Genomic DNA, 20,613 nt, shown 5'->3' on the forward strand with positions numbered 1-20,613 from the left:
TTACTGACTTGAGAATTAGGAAATAAAATGACATGTTGCAGATGTAAGTTTATTTGTATTGTTTTGAACATGTAGACAGACAGCAGAAAGCAGTGAATAAACAATAAACTAACCTCCTACATTTCAGTTTAAAAGTGTAAAACTAGAAAGTGAAGTTATCTAAAACTCTAATATAAACAATGCACACTGAAATTGAAATGGTATACACTTAAATGATACACTTACAGATTTGCAAATGGAATAAGTAGAAAGAGAAGAGTATGATTTTAGTTAATAAAGCATGAATAGTTTGCATGGCATATTGCAATCAATCTTAACTCTACTTTTTTAAAGCAAGCAGACTCAGCCCAGTCTTTGGGTCTCTAACACACCTCTCCACAAGTTGCAAGTATGTGAGGTTCTCCTGTGTGTTGGGATCAAAGAATCCCTTGGTGTCATCATCTGAATCAGAGAGGATCTTGTTCATCTCCTCATCAAAGTACCCTCTTTGGTAAGCCACCTCCACAGGGACACGATGGCTGTGCACAGGATCAATGATGCCCCCCGTAGCAATCTGAGCTTCTAGCAGACGAATACCATGGTCCTTGACAATCAGATCTTTTTTTAAGGCCTGGAACAAAGAGATTGTTTTTCCTGTGTAGGGATCTGTGTACCCCGTTACTGCCCGTTCTGCAGACATCAGTTTGCTTTTCCACTCCATCCCCACAATCCCTTCTGCCACTGCCTGCTGTACTGACAGTTTTTTGTTCTTTACTGGGTCAATCATAAAGCCAGTGGCAGCCTGGGCCTCAAGTAAAACCAAAGACGTTCCAGGTGTTAGCAGTCCCTTATTTTTGGCTTCGATTATGCTCATGGTCTGTTTGGTAGACTGCACAAATACACCAGCAATGCAGTTTGTCCCTTTCAGGTATTTTCGCACAGAGTCTATTTCACTTACATGATCAACTGTGACTTTTCCAGTAGTTAGGTCTTTGTACATTTTCTCATCAATGACTTTGGAGAGCAGCAACTCATCAGCACTCACATCCTTTCTGATTCCTTGGAAGTTGTGCTGTCGGGTTGTCTCTGTTGTTGCTGTGGTGGTGGTAGTAATTGTTTGGGTGCTTGTTCCTGATTTCTGTGATACTAAGGTCACAACTATTTCTAAGAATTGTTCAATAGTTATTGTACCTGACTTAAACTGCTGCACCAGTTCTCTCCTCTTTTCCTCAGATATGTAATGTGAATACAGCAGATCCCAAAGTGTCACCAGCTGTCCTTGGAATTTACCTCCTGCTTTCTTTGTGGTTGCAGACTTGAGGATATTCTTTGTATGTTCATCGATGAAGAAGTAGTACTCACCCTTTTTCACAATCACAAGGAGGCTCAGGCCAGTGTTGGGGTCTTTAACACACCTCTCCACAAGTTGCAAGTATGTGAGGTTCTCCTGTGTGTTGGGATCAAAGAAACCCTTGGTGTCATCATCTGGATCAGAGAGGATCTTGTTCATCTCCTCATCAAAGTACCCTCTTTGGTAAGCCACCTCCACAGGGACACGATGGCTGTGGACAGGATCAATGATGCCCCCTGTAGCAATCTGAGCTTCTAGCAGACGAATACCATGGTCCTTGACAATCAGATCTTTTTTTAAGGCCTGGAACAAAGAGATTGTTTTTCCTGTGCTGGGGTCTGTGTACCCAGTTACTGCCCGTTCTGCAGACATCAGTTTGCTTTTCCATTCCATCCCCACAATCCCTTCTGCCACCGCCTGCTCTACTGACAGTTTTTTGTTCTTCACTGGGTCAATCATAAAGCCAGTGGCAGCCTGGGCCTCAAGTAAAACCAAAGACGTTCCAGGTGTTAGCAGTCCCTTATTTTTGGCTTCGATTATGCTCATGGTCTGTTTGGTAGACTGCACAAATACACCAGCAATGCTGTTCGTCCCTTTCAGGTATTTTCGCACAGAGTCTATTTCACTTACATGATCAACTGTGACTTTTCCAGTAGTTAGGTCTTTGTACATTTTCTCATCAATTACTTTGGAGATCAGCAACTCATCAGCACTCACATCCTTTCTGATTCCTTGGAAGTTGTGCTGTCGGGTTGTCTCTGTTGTTGCTGTGGTGGTGGTAGTAATTGTTTGGGTGCTTGTTCCTGATTTCTGTGATACTAAGGTCACAACTATTTCTAAGAATTGTTCAATAGTTATTGTACCTGACTTAAACTGCTGCACCAGTTCTCTCCTCTTTTCCTCAGATACGTAATGTGAATACAGCAGATCCCAAAGTGTCACCAGCTGTCCTTGGAATTTACCTCCTGCTTTCTTTGTGGTTGCAGACTTGAGGATATTCTTTGTATGTTCATCGATGAAGAAGTAGTACTCACCCTTTTTCACAATCACAAGGAGGCTCAGGCCAGTGTTGGGGTCTTTAACACACCTCTCCACAAGTTGCAAGTATGTGAGGTTCTCCTGTGTGTTGGGATCAAAGAAACCCTTGGTGTCATCATCTGGATCAGAGAGGATCTTGTTCATCTCCTCATCAAAGTACCCTCTTTGGTAAGCCACCTCCACAGGGACACGATGGCTGTGGACAGGATCAATGATGCCCCCTGTAGCAATCTGAGCTTCTAGCAGACGAATACCATGGTCCTTGACAATCAGATCTTTTTTTAAGGCCTGGAACAAGGAGATTGTTTTTCCTGTGCTGGGGTCTGTGTAACCAGTTACTGCCCGCTCTGCTGACAGCAGTTTGCTTTTCCATTCTGTTCCAACAATCCCTTCAGTCACCGCCTGCTCTACTGACAGTTTTTTGTTCCTTACTGGGTCAATCATAAAGCCAGTGGCAGCCTGGGCCTCAAGTAAAACCAAAGATGTTCCAGGTGTTAGAAGTCCCTTATTTTTGGCTTCGATTATGCTCATGGTCTGTTTGGTAGACTGCACAAATACACCAGCAATGCTGTTCGTCCCTTTCAGGTATTTTCGCACAGAGTCTATTTCACTTACATGATCAACTGTGACTTTTCCAGTTGTTAGGTCTTTGTACATTTTCTCATCAATGACTTTGGATAGCAGCAACTCATCAGCACTCACATCCTTTCTGATACCTTGGAAGTTGTGCTGTTGGGTTGTCTCTGATGTTGCTGTGGTGGTGGTAGTAATTGTGTGGGTGCTTGTTACTGATTTCTTTGATACTAAGGTCACAACTATTTCTAAGAATTGTTCAATAGTTATTGTACCTGACTTAAACTGCTGCACCAGTTCTCTCCTCTTTTCCTCAGATATGTAATGTGAATACAGCAGATCCCAAAGTGTCACCAGCTGTCCTTGGAATTTACCTCCTGCTTTCGTTGTGGTTGCAGACTTGAGGATATTCTTTGTATGTTCATCAATGAAGAAGTAGTACTCGCCCTTTTTCACAATCACAAGGAGGCTCAGGCCAGTGTTGGGGTCTTTAACACACCTCTCCACAAGTTGCAAGTATGTGAGGTTCTCCTGTGTGCTGGGATCAAAGAAACCCTTGGTGTCATCATCTGGATCAGAGAGGATCTTGTTCATCTCCTCATCAAAGTACCCTCTTTGGTAAGCCACCTCCACAGGGACACGATGGCTGTGCACAGGATCAATGATGCCCCCCGTAGCAATCTGAGCTTCTAGCAGACGAATACCATGGTCCTTGACAATCAGATCTTTTTTTAAGGCCTGGAACAAGGAGATTGTTTTTCCTGTACTGGGGTCTGTGTAACCAGTTACTGCCCGCTCTGCTGACAGCAGTTTGCTTTTCCATTCTGTTCCAACAATCCCTTCAGTCACCGCCTGCTCTACTGACAATTTTTTGTTCTTTACTGGGTCAATCATAAAGCCAGTGGCAGCCTGGGCCTCAAGTAAAACCAAAGACGTTCCAGGTGTTAGAAGTCCCTTATTTTTGGCTTTGATTATGCTCATGGTCTGTTTGGTAGATTGCACAAATACACCAGCAATGCTGTTCGTCCCTTTCAGGTATTTTCGCACAGAGTCTATTTCACTTACATGATCAACTGTGACTTTTCCAGTAGTTAGGTCTTTGTACATTTTCTCATCAATGACTTTGGAGAGCAGCAACTCATCAGCACTCACATCCTTTCTGATTCCTTGGAAGTTGTGCTGTTGGGTTGTCTCTGTTGTTGCTGTGGTGGTGGTAGTAATTGTTTGGGTGCTTGTTCCTGATTTCTGTGATACTAAGGTCACAACTATTTCTAAGAATTGTTCAATAGTTATTGTACCTGACTTAAACTGCTGCACCAGTTCTCTCCTCTTTTCCTCGGATATGTAATGTGAATACAGCAGATCCCAAAGTGTCACCAGCTGTCCTTGGAATTTACCTCCTGCTTTCATTGTGGTTGCAGACTTGAGGATATTCTTTGTATGTTCATCGATGAAGAAGTAGTACTCGCCCTTTTTCACAATCACAAGGAGGCTCAGGCCAGTGTTGGGGTCTTTAACACACCTCTCCACAAGTTGCAAGTATGTGAGGTTCTCCTGTGTGTTGGGATCAAAGAAACCCTTGGTGTCATCATCTGGATCAGAGAGGATCTTGTTCATCTCCTCATCAAAGTACCCTCTTTGGTAAGCCACCTCCACAGGGACACGATGGCTGTGCACAGGATCAATGATGCCCCCCGTAGCAATCTGAGCTTCTAGCAGACGAATACCATGGTCCTTTACAATCAGATCTTTTTTTAAGGCCTGGAACAAGGAGATTGTTTTTCCTGTACTGGGGTCTGTGTAACCAGTTACTGCCCGCTCTGCTGACAGCAGTTTGCTTTTCCATTCTGTTCCAACAATCCCTTCAGTCACCGCCTGCTCTACTGACAGTTTTTTGTTCTTTACTGGGTCAATCATAAAGCCAGTGGCAGCCTGGGCCTCAAGTAAAACCAAAGACGTTCCAGGTGTTAGAAGTCCCTTATTTTTGGCTTTGATTATGCTCATGGTCTGTTTGGTAGATTGCACAAATACACCAGCAATGCTGTTCGTCCCTTTCAGGTATTTTCGCACAGAGTCTATTTCACTTACATGATCAACTGTGACTTTTCCAGTAGTTAGGTCTTTGTACATTTTCTCATCAATGACTTTGGAGAGCAGCAACTCATCAGCACTCACATCCTTTCTGATTCCTTGGAAGTTGTGCTGTTGGGTTGTCTCTGTTGTTGCTGTGGTGGTGGTAGTAATTGTTTGGGTGCTTGTTCCTGATTTCTGTGATACTAAGGTCACAACTATTTCTAAGAATTGTTCAATAGTTATTGTTCCTGACTTAAACTGCTGCACCAGTTCTCTCCTCTTTTCCTCAGATATGTAATGTGAATACAGCAGATCCCAAAGTGTCACCAGCTCTCCTTGGAATTTACCTCCTGCTTTATTTGTGGTTACAGACTTGAGGATACTCTTTGTATGTTCATCGATGAAGAAGTAGTACTCGCCCTTTTTCACAATCACAAGGAGGCTCAGGCCAGTGTTGGGGTCTTTAACACACCTCTCCACAAGTTGCAAGTATGTGAGGTTCTCCTGTGTGTTGGGATCAAAGAAACCCTTGGTGTCATCATCTGAATCAGAGAGGATCTTGTTCATCTCCTCATCAAAGTACCCTCTTTGGTAAGCCACCTCCACAGGGACTCGATGGCTGTGGACAGGATCAATGATGCCCCCCGTAGCAATCTGAGCTTCTAGCAGACGAATACCATGGTCCTTGACAATCAGATCTTTTTTTAAGGCCTGGAACAAGGAGATTGTTTTTCCTGTACTGGGGTCTGTGTAACCAGTAACTGCCCGCTCTGCTGACAGCAGTTTGCTTTTCCATTCTGTTCCAACAATCCCTTCAGTCACCGCCTGCTCTACTGACAGTTTTTTGTTCTTTACTGGGTCAATCATAAAGCCAGTGGCAGCCTGGGCCTCAAGTAAAACCAAAGACGTTCCAGGTGTTAGAAGTCCCTTATTTTTGGCTTCGATTATGCTCATGGTCTGTTTGGTAGATTGCACAAATACACCAGCAATGCTGTTCGTCCCTTTCAGGTATTTTCGCACAGAGTCTATTTCACTTACATGATCAACTGTGACTTTTCCAGTAGTTAGGTCTTTGTACATTTTCTCATCAATGACTTTGGATTTTAGCAACTCATCAGCACTCACATCCTTTCTGATACCTTGGAAGTTGTGCTGTTGGGTTTTCTCTGTTGTTGCTGTGGTGGTGGTAGTAATTGTGTGGGTGCTTGTTCCTGATTTCTGTGATACTAAGGTCACAACTATTTCTAAGAATTGTTCAATAGTTATTGTACCTGACTTAAACTGCTGCACCAGTTCTCTCCTCTTTTCCTCAGATATGTAATGTGAATACAGCAGATCCCAAAGTGTCACCAGCTCTCCTTGGAATTTACCTCCTGCTTTATTTGTGGTTACAGACTTGAGGATACTCTTTGTATGTTCATCGATGAAGAAGTAGTACTCGCCCTTTTTCACAATCACAAGGAGGCTCAGGCCAGTGTTGGGGTCTTTAACACACCTCTCCACAAGTTGCAAGTATGTGAGGTTCTCCTGTGTGTTGGGATCAAAGAAACCCTTGGTGTCATCATCTGAATCAGAGAGGATCTTGTTCATCTCCTCATCAAAGTACCCTCTTTGGTAAGCCACCTCCACAGGGACACGATGGCTGTGGACAGGATCAATGATGCCCCCTGTTGCAATCTGAGCTTCTAGCAGACGAATACCATGGTCTTTGACAATCAGATCTTTTTTTAAGGCCTGGAACAAGGAAATTGTTTTTCCTGTACTGGGGTCTGTGTAACCAGTAACTGCCCGCTCTGCTGACAGCAGTTTGCTTTTCCATTCTGTTCCAACAATCCCTTCAGTCACCGCCTGCTCTACTGACAGTTTTTTGTTCTTTACTGGGTCAATCATAAAGCCAGTGGCAGCCTGGGCCTCAAGTAAAACCAAAGACGTTCCAGGTGTTAGAAGTCCCTTGTTTTTGGCTTCGATTATGCTCATGGTCTGTCTGGTAGATTGCACAAATACACCAGCAATGCTGTTCGTCCCTTTCAGGTATTTTCGCACAGAGTCTATTTCACTTACATGACCAACTGTGACTTTTCCAGTAGTTAGGTCTTTGTACATTTTCTCATCAATGACTTTGGATTTTAGCAACTCATCAGCACTCACATCCTTTCTTATACCTTGGAAGTTGTGCTGTTGGGTTTTCTCTGTTGTTGCTGTGGTGGTGGTAGTAATTGTGTGGGTGCTTGTTCCTGATTTCTGTGATACTAAGGTCACAACTATTTCTAAGAATTGTTCAATAGTTATTGTACCTGACTTAAACTGCTGCACCAGTTCTCTCCTCTTTTCCTCAGATATGTAATGTGAATACAGCAGATCCCAAAGTGTCACCAGCTCTCCTTGGAATTTACCTCCTGCTTTATTTGTGGTTACAGACTTGAGGATACTCTTTGTATGTTCATCGATGAAGAAGTAGTACTCGCCCTTTTTCACAATCACAAGGAGGCTCAGGCCAGTGTTGGGGTCTTTAACACACCTCTCCACAAGTTGCAAGTATGTGAGGTTCTCCTGTGTGTTGGGATCAAAGAAACCCTTGGTGTCATCATCTGAATCAGAGAGGATCTTGTTCATCTCCTCATCAAAGTACCCTCTTTGGTAAGCCACCTCCACAGGGACACGATGGCTGTGGACAGGATCAATGATGCCCCCCGTTGCAATCTGAGCTTCTAGCAGACGAATACCATGGTCCTTTACAATCAGATCTTTTTTTAAGGCCTGGAACAAGGAGATTGTTTTTCCTGTACTGGGGTCTGTGTAACCAGTTACTGCCCGCTCTGCTGACAGCAGTTTGCTTTTCCATTCTGTTCCAACAATCCCTTCAGTCACCGCCTGCTCTACTGACAGTTTTTTGTTCTTTACTGGGTCAATCATAAAGCCAGTGGCAGCCTGGGCCTCAAGTAAAACCAAAGACGTTCCAGGTGTTAGAAGTCCCTTATTTTTGGCTTTGATTATGCTCATGGTCTGTTTGGTAGATTGCACAAATACACCAGCAATGCTGTTCGTCCCTTTCAGGTATTTTCGCACAGAGTCTATTTCACTTACATGATCAACTGTGACTTTTCCAGTAGTTAGGTCTTTGTACATTTTCTCATCAATGACTTTGGAGAGCAGCAACTCATCAGCACTCACATCCTTTCTGATTCCTTGGAAGTTGTGCTGTTGGGTTGTCTCTGTTGTTGCTGTGGTGGTGGTAGTAATTGTTTGGGTGCTTGTTCCTGATTTCTGTGATACTAAGGTCACAACTATTTCTAAGAATTGTTCAATAGTTATTGTTCCTGACTTAAACTGCTGCACCAGTTCTCTCCTCTTTTCCTCAGATATGTAATGTGAATACAGCAGATCCCAAAGTGTCACCAGCTCTCCTTGGAATTTACCTCCTGCTTTATTTGTGGTTACAGACTTGAGGATACTCTTTGTATGTTCATCGATGAAGAAGTAGTACTCGCCCTTTTTCACAATCACAAGGAGGCTCAGGCCAGTGTTGGGGTCTTTAACACACCTCTCCACAAGTTGCAAGTATGTGAGGTTCTCCTGTGTGTTGGGATCAAAGAAACCCTTGGTGTCATCATCTGAATCAGAGAGGATCTTGTTCATCTCCTCATCAAAGTACCCTCTTTGGTAAGCCACCTCCACAGGGACTCGATGGCTGTGGACAGGATCAATGATGCCCCCCGTAGCAATCTGAGCTTCTAGCAGACGAATACCATGGTCCTTGACAATCAGATCTTTTTTTAAGGCCTGGAACAAGGAGATTGTTTTTCCTGTACTGGGGTCTGTGTAACCAGTAACTGCCCGCTCTGCTGACAGCAGTTTGCTTTTCCATTCTGTTCCAACAATCCCTTCAGTCACCGCCTGCTCTACTGACAGTTTTTTGTTCTTTACTGGGTCAATCATAAAGCCAGTGGCAGCCTGGGCCTCAAGTAAAACCAAAGACGTTCCAGGTGTTAGAAGTCCCTTATTTTTGGCTTCGATTATGCTCATGGTCTGTTTGGTAGATTGCACAAATACACCAGCAATGCTGTTCGTCCCTTTCAGGTATTTTCGCACAGAGTCTATTTCACTTACATGATCAACTGTGACTTTTCCAGTAGTTAGGTCTTTGTACATTTTCTCATCAATGACTTTGGATTTTAGCAACTCATCAGCACTCACATCCTTTCTGATACCTTGGAAGTTGTGCTGTTGGGTTTTCTCTGTTGTTGCTGTGGTGGTGGTAGTAATTGTGTGGGTGCTTGTTCCTGATTTCTGTGATACTAAGGTCACAACTATTTCTAAGAATTGTTCAATAGTTATTGTACCTGACTTAAACTGCTGCACCAGTTCTCTCCTCTTTTCCTCAGATATGTAATGTGAATACAGCAGATCCCAAAGTGTCACCAGCTCTCCTTGGAATTTACCTCCTGCTTTATTTGTGGTTACAGACTTGAGGATACTCTTTGTATGTTCATCGATGAAGAAGTAGTACTCGCCCTTTTTCACAATCACAAGGAGGCTCAGGCCAGTGTTGGGGTCTTTAACACACCTCTCCACAAGTTGCAAGTATGTGAGGTTCTCCTGTGTGTTGGGATCAAAGAAACCCTTGGTGTCATCATCTGAATCAGAGAGGATCTTGTTCATCTCCTCATCAAAGTACCCTCTTTGGTAAGCCACCTCCACAGGGACACGATGGCTGTGGACAGGATCAATGATGCCCCCTGTTGCAATCTGAGCTTCTAGCAGACGAATACCATGGTCTTTGACAATCAGATCTTTTTTTAAGGCCTGGAACAAGGAAATTGTTTTTCCTGTACTGGGGTCTGTGTAACCAGTAACTGCCCGCTCTGCTGACAGCAGTTTGCTTTTCCATTCTGTTCCAACAATCCCTTCAGTCACCGCCTGCTCTACTGACAGTTTTTTGTTCTTTACTGGGTCAATCATAAAGCCAGTGGCAGCCTGGGCCTCAAGTAAAACCAAAGACGTTCCAGGTGTTAGAAGTCCCTTGTTTTTGGCTTCGATTATGCTCATGGTCTGTCTGGTAGATTGCACAAATACACCAGCAATGCTGTTCGTCCCTTTCAGGTATTTTCGCACAGAGTCTATTTCACTTACATGACCAACTGTGACTTTTCCAGTAGTTAGGTCTTTGTACATTTTCTCATCAATGACTTTGGATTTTAGCAACTCATCAGCACTCACATCCTTTCTTATACCTTGGAAGTTGTGCTGTTGGGTTTTCTCTGTTGTTGCTGTGGTGGTGGTAGTAATTGTGTGGGTGCTTGTTCCTGATTTCTGTGATACTAAGGTCACAACTATTTCTAAGAATTGTTCAATAGTTATTGTACCTGACTTAAACTGCTGCACCAGTTCTCTCCTCTTTTCCTCAGATATGTAATGTGAATACAGCAGATCCCAAAGTGTCACCAGCTCTCCTTGGAATTTACCTCCTGCTTTATTTGTGGTTACAGACTTGAGGATACTCTTTGTATGTTCATCGATGAAGAAGTAGTACTCGCCCTTTTTCACAATCACAAGGAGGCTCAGGCCAGTGTTGGGGTCTTTAACACACCTCTCCACAAGTTGCAAGTATGTGAGGTTCTCCTGTGTGTTGGGATCAAAGAAACCCTTGGTGTCATCATCTGAATCAGAGAGGATCTTGTTCATCTCCTCATCAAAGTACCCTCTTTGGTAAGCCACCTCCACAGGGACACGATGGCTGTGGACTGGATCAATGATGCCCCCCGTTGCAATCTGAGCTTCTAGCAGACGAATACCATGGTCTTTGACAATCAGATCTTTTTTTAAGGCCTGGAACAAGGAAATTGTTTTTCCTGTACTGGGGTCTGTGTAACCAGTAACTGCCCGCTCTGCTGACAGCAGTTTGCTTTTCCATTCTGTTCCAACAATCCCTTCAGTCACCGCCTGCTCTACTGACAGTTTTTTGTTCTTTACTGGGTCAATCATAAAGCCAGTGGCAGCCTGGGCCTCAAGTAAAACCAAAGACGTTCCAGGTGTTAGAAGTCCCTTGTTTTTGGCTTCGATTATGCTCATGGTCTGTCTGGTAGATTGCACAAATACACCAGCAATGCTGTTCGTCCCTTTCAGGTATTTTCGCACAGAGTCTATTTCACTTACATGATCAACTGTGACTTTTCCAGTAGTTAGGTCTTTGTACATTTTCTCATCAATGACTTTGGATTTTAGCAACTCATCAGCACTCACATCCTTTCTGATACCTTGGAAGTTGTGCTGTTGGGTTTTCTCTGTTGTTGCTGTGGTGGTGGTAGTAATTGTGTGGGTGCTTGTTCCTGATTTCTGTGATACTAAGGTCACAACTATTTCTAAGAATTGTTCAATAGTTATTGTACCTGACTTAAACTGCTGCACCAGTTCTCTCCTCTTTTCCTCAGATATGTAATGTGAATACAGCAGATCCCAAAGTGTCACCAGCTCTCCTTGGAATTTACCTCCTGCTTTATTTGTGGTTACAGACTTGAGGATACTCTTTGTATGTTCATCGATGAAGAAGTAGTACTCGCCCTTTTTCACAATCACAAGGAGGCTCAGGCCAGTGTTGGGGTCTTTAACACACCTCTCCACAAGTTGCAAGTATGTGAGGTTCTCCTGTGTGTTGGGATCAAAGAAACCCTTGGTGTCATCATCTGAATCAGAGAGGATCTTGTTCATCTCCTCATCAAAGTACCCTCTTTGGTAAGCCACCTCCACAGGGACACGATGGCTGTGGACAGGATCAATGATGCCCCCTGTTGCAATCTGAGCTTCTAGCAGACGAATACCATGGTCTTTGACAATCAGATCTTTTTTTAAGGCCTGGAACAAGGAAATTGTTTTTCCTGTACTGGGGTCTGTGTAACCAGTAACTGCCCGCTCTGCTGACAGCAGTTTGCTTTTCCATTCTGTTCCAACAATCCCTTCAGTCACCGCCTGCTCTACTGACAGTTTTTTGTTCTTTACTGGGTCAATCATAAAGCCAGTGGCAGCCTGGGCCTCAAGTAAAACCAAAGACGTTCCAGGTGTTAGAAGTCCCTTGTTTTTGGCTTCGATTATGCTCATGGTCTGTCTGGTAGATTGCACAAATACACCAGCAATGCTGTTCGTCCCTTTCAGGTATTTTCGTACAGAGTCTATTTCACTTACATGACCAACTGTGACTTTTCCAGTAGTTAGGTCTTTGTACATTTTCTCATCAATGACTTTGGATTTTAGCAACTCATCAGCACTCACATCCTTTCTTATACCTTGGAAGTTGTGCTGTTGGGTTTTCTCTGTTGTTGCTGTGGTGGTGGTAGTAATTGTGTGGGTGCTTGTTCCTGATTTCTGTGATACTAAGGTCACAACTATTTCTAAGAATTGTTCAATAGTTATTGTACCTGACTTAAACTGCTGCACCAGTTCTCTCCTCTTTTCCTCAGATATGTAATGTGAATACAGCAGATCCCAAAGTGTCACCAGCTCTCCTTGGAATTTACCTCCTGCTTTATTTGTGGTTACAGACTTGAGGATACTCTTTGTATGTTCATCGATGAAGAAGTAGTACTCGCCCTTTTTCACAATCACAAGGAGGCTCAGGCCAGTGTTGGGGTCTTTAACACACCTCTCCACAAGTTGCAAGTATGTGAGGTTCTCCTGTGTGTTGGGATCAAAGAAACCCTTGGTGTCATCATCTGAATCAGAGAGGATCTTGTTCATCTCCTCATCAAAGTACCCTCTTTGGTAAGCCACCTCCACAGGGACACGATGGCTGTGGACAGGATCAATGATGCCCCCCGTTGCAATCTGAGCTTCTAGCAGACGAATACCATGGTCTTTGACAATCAGATCTTTTTTTAAGGCCTGGAACAAGGAAATTGTTTTTCCTGTACTGGGGTCTGTGTAACCAGTAACTGCCCGCTCTGCTGACAGCAGTTTGCTTTTCCATTCTGTTCCAACAATCCCTTCAGTCACCGCCTGCTCTACTGACAGTTTTTTGTTCTTTACTGGGTCAATCATAAAGCCAGTGGCAGCCTGGGCCTCAAGTAAAACCAAAGACGTTCCAGGTGTTAGAAGTCCCTTGTTTTTGGCTTCGATTATGCTCATGGTCTGTCTGGTAGATTGCACAAATACACCAGCAATGCTGTTCGTCCCTTTCAGGTATTTTCGCACAGAGTCTATTTCACTTACATGATCAACTGTGACTTTTCCAGTAGTTAGGTCTTTGTACATTTTCTCATCAATGACTTTGGATTTTAGCAACTCATCAGCACTCACATCCTTTCTGATACCTTGGAAGTTGTGCTGTTGGGTTATCTCTGTTGTTGCTGTGGTGGTGGTAGTAATTGTGTGGGTGCTTGTTCCTGATTTCTGTGATACTAAGGTCACAACTATTTCTAAGAATTGTTCAATAGTTATTGTACCTGACTTAAACTGCTGCACCAGTTCTCTCCTCTTTTCCTCAGATATGTAATGTGAATACAGCAGATCCCAAAGTGTCACCAGCTCTCCTTGGAATTTACCTCCTGCTTTCTTTGTGGTTGCAGACTTGAGGATACTCTTTGTATGTTCATCGATGAAGAAGTAGTACTCGCCCTTTTTCACAATCACAAGGAGGCTCAGGCCAGTGTTGGTGTCTTTAACACACCTCTCCACAAGCTGCAAGTATGTGAGGTTCTCCTGTGTGTTGGGATCAAAGAAACCCTTGGTGTCATCATCTGGATCAGAGAGGATCTTGTTCATCTCCTCATCAAAGTACCCTCTTTGGTAAGCCACCTCCACAGGGACACGATGGCTGTGCACAGGATCAATGATGCCCCCCGTGGCAATCTGAGCTTCTAGCAGACGAATACCATGGTCCTTGACAATCAGATCTTTTTTTAAGGCCTGGAACAAAGAGATTGTTTTTCCTGTGTAGGGATCTGTGTACCCCGTTACTGCCCGTTCTGCAGACATCAGTTTGCTTTTCCATTCCATCCCCACAATCCCTTCTGCCACCGCCTGCTCTACTGACAGTTTTTTGTTCTTCACTGGGTCAATCATAAAGCCAGTGGCAGCCTGGGCCTCAAGTAAAACCAGAGTCGTTCCAGGTGTCAGAAGTCCCTTATTTTTGGCTTCAAATATGCTCATGGTCTGTTTGGTTGACTGGACATATACACCAGCAATACAGTTCGTTGCGCCAAGGTATTTTTGAATAGATTCCATGTTGTTTATATCTTCATCATCTACTTCGTCATTGATAAGCTTGCTAAACATTTCTTTTGAGATGATTTTTGCATCAAATAGTTGACTTGCTGACACTTGTTTTCTCAGACCTTTAAAGGAATGCCTTTTTGTGCTTACCTCAATGGTCATTGCTGTCACCATTTCTGTTATCTCCTCTATAGATAATTTATTTTGTTTGTATTGGTCAAGTAATTCGTTTCTCTTCTCTGCAGATATATATTCTGAGTGTAGTACATCCCAAAGTGATACACGTTTGTCTGCAAACTTTCCAGCATTGATGATCACTGATTTTTCTTTGAAGATATTTATTATTTGTTTGTCATTGAAGGTTGAGCTTTCAGCACTCTTTTCAGTTATTGGGAGAAGCAGCATGCCGGTTGTTGAATTCTTTTCACATTTCTTCATGAGCTGATGGTAGGTAAGAGGTTCTTTTGTTTGGGGGTCTGAAAACCCTTTTTCACTTTTACTAAGATTTGCCAGAAGATCACTGGTCTCCTTATTCAAGCATCCTTTCATAATTGCTTTTTGAACAGGCAACCGATAGCTTCCAATTGGATCAATAATTCCCCCTGTGGCAAGCTGTGCATCTAAGAGGTTCAGTCCATGTTTCCAAGGGATGAGACCTTTATTCATTGCTTCAAATAAGCATATCTGCTCATCTGTGTATGGGTCTGTGAAGCCAGTGACAGCACGTTCAGCCAATAGCAAGTGCTCCAATATCTCTGGTCCAATAAGTTGAGCTCTGACAGCCTCCATGACTGAGTGATGTGTGTTTTTGATTGGATCGATAACATATCCAGTTGCTGCCTGAGCCTCAAGCAACAACAGTGCTGCATCAGAAGTGAGTAAGCCTTCAGTTTTTGCCATGTTTAAGCTTAACACTTTTCCTGATGGATGAAGCTTCACACCAGCAATACTTCCAGTGCCCTTCAAATACCTTTGAACAGATTCAAGTTTAACCACATTTTCAAGCGTCTCCTTACCATGTTGCAGTGCTTTGTAAGTACTGGTGTCAATGATTCCAGACTCATGCAGCTGTTGCACAGAAACAGGTTTTCTCAGGCCCATTGTTGTTTGAGGAGCTGCTTCTTTCTGTTCTAGTGTTTGAATAGTTGTGGTAACCACGGTGACAACATCCTTGATATTTATCTTGCCCAAACAAAATTGTTCAAAGTACTGCTGCCTCTGTTCATCTGTGAAGTATACAGAATGAATTATCTCCCAAAGAGACAGTGATTTTCCAGAGAAACGGCCAACAGGAATGACAACTTTGTTTTTCTCAAATTCTTCCTTAATCTCAACGTCTGAGATGATTTTTTGTGATTTGTCTTGTGTTATCCCTTTTTCGGCAACTGGAAGAAGTAAAAGACCAGTATCGGGATCCTTGATGCATCGTGCGATCATCTCTATGTAAGTCAGATTTTCTTGTGTGGTGGGATCAAAAAATCCTTTAGTGTCATCGGTTTGATCAGCAAGGATCTGGTTTAAGTCAGAATCAAAATAACCCTTCTGGAAAGCAACATCAAGTGGCAAATGTAAACATGTTAAGGGATCAATGATGCCACCTGTAGCAATCTGGGCTTCAAGCAGACGGATGCCATGCTGCTTTACAATAAGGTCTTTCTTGATTGCTTCGAAAAGTGATATTGTCTTGCCTGTGTATGGGTCTTTGTAACCAGTCACTGCTTTCTCTGCAGCCAGGAGTTTTTCATACAACTCTGGAACAATAATTTTCTGCTTCAGTGCCTCATCAACGGTGAGTTTCTTGTTTTGTATTGGATCAATAATAAACCCAGTGGCAGCCTGTGCTTCGAGAAGACACAAGGCAGTGCCAGGGGTAAGATGGCCTTCTTTTTTGGCTTTGTAGATGCTCATTTTCTGATTAGACTTTTGTAATATTACACCTGCTATACAGCTTGTTCCACTGAGGAAGTTCCTCAAAGTGCCCGTCTCAATGAGATCTTTGATTGTCAGCTTCCCCTCAATAACATTTTTGTATTTATTTTCATCTATTATTCCCAAATTCAGCAGCTCCAAAATGGAAACCTTTCCCCTGAGACCATCTACACTGAGGTCAGCATTTCTTTTTGCTTCTTTGCGCTCAATGATCTCTAAAATTATTGTGATGATTTCTTCAATTGTGATTGCTTTTGACTTGTAACTCTTTAACAGCTCCTGTCTTTTCTCCTCAGACAAATATTCAGAGTTGATGAGATCCCAGAGTGTCACTTTCTTGCTGCTGAATCTGCCGTATCTCACAGAGACAAACGTGGTGTGGAAGGCCTCTTTGGTGCTGTCCCCTATCTTGACTCTCTTGTCGTTCCCTTTGATTACCAAAAGGCAAAGCTCCGTGCTTTGGTCAGTGACACATCTGGACATAAGCTGCATATAGGTAAGGTTTTCATGAGTGTTTGGGTCAAAGAATCCTTTTGTGTCATCAGTTGGATCACAAAGGGTCTGATTCATTTCACTATCAAATAATCCTCGTTTATAAGCAATATGAACTGGAATGCGATGGCTATTTACAGGATCAATAATGCCCCCTGTGGCAATCTGGGCCTCTAGCAGACGTATACCATGATCTTTCACAATTAAATCTTTTTGCATTGCTTGGAACAATGAGATTTTCTTGCCAGTGTATGGATCATGGTAACCTGTCACTGCCTTCTCTGCTGAGGATAGTTTTGCATGAAGATCAGCCCCTACCACCCGTGCCTTCACTGCATCATCTACAGAGAACTTTAGATTAGCAATTGGGTCAATTATGTATCCTGTTGCAGCCTGGGCTTCAAGAAGAACAAGTGATGTTCCTGGCCTCAGAATCCCTTTTTGTCGGGCTTGGTAGATTGACATCACTTGTGAGTCAGGAAGCAGCACACCAGCAATGCTTGGTTTGCCTTGTAGATATGTATGCACAGATACATTCTCCGTAACATCTTTGACGGTCTTTTTTCCTTCTCTTAGATCTTCTAGATCGTGCTCTGTGATGATATCAGCCTCGAAGAGCTGGTTTGCACTTACTTTTTCCCTTATACCTTCAAAAACTACTTTAGCTGTTTTCACTGAATGTTCAATGATCTCCAGGACTTTAGTGACTATAAATTCAATCGTGACTGTTCTGTTTCTGTATTGCTGGATAAAGTCTAGCCTTTGCTGTTCAGTGAAGTATTCAGACATAAGTAATTCCCAGAGTGAAACAGTCATTCCAATGTATTTTCCATATGTCACTTTCACCATGACACCCTTGAATACTTTTTTGATGTCATAGCCAATGAATGTGTGATTCAGACTACCAGATGTATCCTGAATGGGCAACAATGTAAGTCCTGTAGAAGAGTCGATGACACAACGATCCAGCAGTTGTAGATATGTCAGATTATCCTTTGTGTTTGGGTCAAAGAATCCTTTAGTGTCATCTTCAGGATCCTTAAGGATGGCATTCATTTCCTCATCAAAAAAGCCACGATTGTATGCTATATCCACAGGAACTCTGTGACTGTATATGGGATCAATAATTCCACCAGTTGCAATTTGTGCTTCAAGCAAGCGGATTCCATGCTCCTTCACAATCAGTTCCTTCTTCAGAGCTTGAAAAAGAGAAATGGTTTCACCAGTGTATGGGTCATTGTAACCAGTAACTGCACGTTCTGCTGCAAGCAATTTTGCATGGTATTCTGGTCCTACAAGTTTTTGTTTAATGGCTTCATCTACAGTGAATGTCTTGTTTTCAACAGGGTCAATCATGAATCCAGTTGCAGCCTGTGCTTCTAGCAGAATCAAAGCAGAACCAGGCATGATTATTCCTTGTCTCATTGCCTGATAGATGCTCATTTTCTTATTTGTGGAGAGCACAGCTACTCCCCCAATGCTCGTTTTACCTTCTAGATATTCTTTAACCGTTTCCATTAACATCACGTCCTGGGTGGTGGTTTTACCATCATGTAGATTTTCAAATGTCTTTTGGTCAATTATGTTTGATGCCAGAAGCTCAGCAGAGGTTACACCTCTGCGGAGGCCTTTAAATGTGATGTACATCGGGAAAAGCAGCAAACCTGTGTCTGGGGCTACAGTGCATTTCTTTATCAGCGATGGATAGGTGAGGTTTTCCTGAGAGTTTGGGTCATAGAATATTTTTAGATCATCCATCTGGTCTCTGAAAAGATCTTTGTCATAGTGACCTTGTCCATTGGCTTGTTCTTCTGTTAGGTAGCATTTTTCAATAGGGTCATAGATCCCTTTGCCAGAGATCTGTGCCTCAAGTAGTCTAATGCCATACTCTTTTGGAATGACATCTTTCTGCATGGCCTGGAAGAGTGAGATTTGTTGGTTGGTGTAAGGATCTGTGTAGCCCATGATGGCCCTCTCAGCGAATTGAAGTTTCTCTTTCATTTCACGTCCCACAATGCCTTCTTTTACAGCATCTTCAACGGTGCATATCCTGTTTTTGACTGGGTCGATGATTCCTCCTGTTGCAGCTTGGGCTTCTAACAGTGCCAGACATGTTCCTGGAGTTAACAAGCGTTTCTTGTAGGCTTGGTATATTGTAATGGTTTCATTTGAATGTTCAAGAAACACCCCAGCTACTGGGCCCTGAGAATTGCAATTTTCCTGAGCTGGCATTTTTTGTGGATATATTCTTGCACCAGCTTCTGTGGATTACATAAGAATAATTATTAGCAATGCATTAAAAAAATTGTCCTGATACATTTAAGTTATTCATATGTTTTTGTTTACTGTACACTGTAAAAAATTCTACAGTAAAATTTTTTTAACTGGTTATTTGCTTTTGCCAGAAAAAAACTATTTTTAACTATTTTAAACTAATTACCACATCATTTATGGTAAAAAGAAAGAAAAACAGTAAAAGGACATTCCCAGAAGTCCCTGCATTACACATCACATATGATTACATTTTTGATAAATAATTTAGTTTTTTTCTTATTTTTGTCATCAGTGATGTACATTTTATGTTAATTAATTTTAACATATATTTCATTATTTTAGTGTCGTGTGTTACCCTGATGGTGTTTTGTCTTTGTATGTATGACCCTGTGCACCATCTATATATGAGTATTGACCATGTTTTTGACAGGCTGCTTATGATGAACTCGATTCATCATTTAGCTTTCTATTGTTTCACCTGGATTATTGGTAAAAAGTGGATTTTGGTAGTTTGGTACCCTAGAAGTAGGTATATTAATATTATATTACTTAATTAAATATTCTGTTCTAAGTTGTAAAAAAACAGCATCCTTTAAAACTGGAAACATTGCCATAGCATTGTTTAAGGTGAACCATAGCTGCCAGTTTTTTTTACCCTAAAATGAACAGGATATTTTCTTGCCAAAAAGCACATGGCAAAACTGTGCAGTGCAGGTACACCACAAAAAACCGTAGCATAAAGACAATGCTAACAATGAAAGCACACTTTATTATGTCATCTTTATCATGACTTGTCCTGGCAAGAAAAACCTTTTGAGCATTGCATCATTTGGGAAGTTTCTTGCATTAGCCCTGTAAGCAATGGAAAACTGGAAATACAGGATGATGATGTACTTTTGAAGAATGTCGGATAAAGAATCAATGACCCAGACAAGCTTTTTACTTGCCAGTCTCTCTCTCTCTCTCTCTCTCTCTCTCTCTGGTTAATGGCAAAACACCAAAAATAAATATACTGAAGACAAAAGGCAGAATATTACATAATATATGTGCAATATTATGTGTGTAAACTTTTTGTTGTTGCACAACTGCATTAGACGATGCATTTTCTGACAAAAATAGCAGTGCATTAATAAAAAGTGAATAAAGTGCAAATCTTTTTTTTTTTAAATTCCTTTTATTTCCATATTTCAAATGTAGTGGGAACATTCAATTGCAAATCAAAGCATTAACCAAATAGTTTTTACAGGAAGCAAAGAAAAGGAATATTAATCTGTAAAAACAAAACAAAACAAAAAACATTTTCTTCAACATTTTTCTCTTCAAACTCAAACACTTATTAACTGAAGAAATCTTTAAATATTTAACTTCACTTTAAATTACTGAACTGAAATGTAGTTAGGGGCCAAGCCCCGAAGGGGATAGCCCCTATGTTAGTTTTCTTATTAGGGGCCAAGCCCCGAAGGGGATAGATTTCCAGAACCAATTTTGACCCAAAATTGGTTCAGAGGCTGTATCTCGGCCAAAGTTTGATCAATCGAAACGAAAATTGGTACGCTTCATCGGAAGCATGATCTGAGGGTATTTGCGAAAGTTGGAAACAGCGCCTCCTACAGGTCATGAGGTCTGGAAAATGGCTATTTTGGCCAATAACCTTTGAACAGTTTGTCAGAATCATAATATTGGTGTCTATAGATTCCTTGCAT

At 42.2% G+C, this 20,613-nt stretch overlaps 1 protein-coding gene across 4 annotated transcripts in view; it reads right to left on the minus strand.

Annotated features, from left to right (window-relative positions):
- Positions 1-33: 33 nt before the first annotated feature.
- Positions 34-20,613, minus strand: part of eppk1 (epiplakin 1) — a 28,373-nt gene continuing 7,793 nt past the window's right edge. For 2 of the 4 annotated variants that reach the window (XM_084423335.1, XM_084423334.1), the window contains one exon: positions 34-18,897. In XM_084423335.1, the coding sequence (XP_084279461.1) occupies positions 320-18,868 (18,549 nt within the window). In that variant the 5' untranslated portion in view covers positions 18,869-18,897 and the 3' untranslated portion in view covers positions 34-319. The remainder of the gene's footprint in view (positions 18,898-20,613) is intronic. The other 2 variants (XM_084423336.1, XM_084423337.1) reach the window with 1 other exon arrangement.

This window comes from Rutilus rutilus (assembly GCF_951802725.1).
Source record: "Rutilus rutilus genome assembly, chromosome: 11".
Lineage (NCBI taxonomy): Eukaryota > Metazoa > Chordata > Actinopteri > Cypriniformes > Leuciscidae > Rutilus > Rutilus rutilus.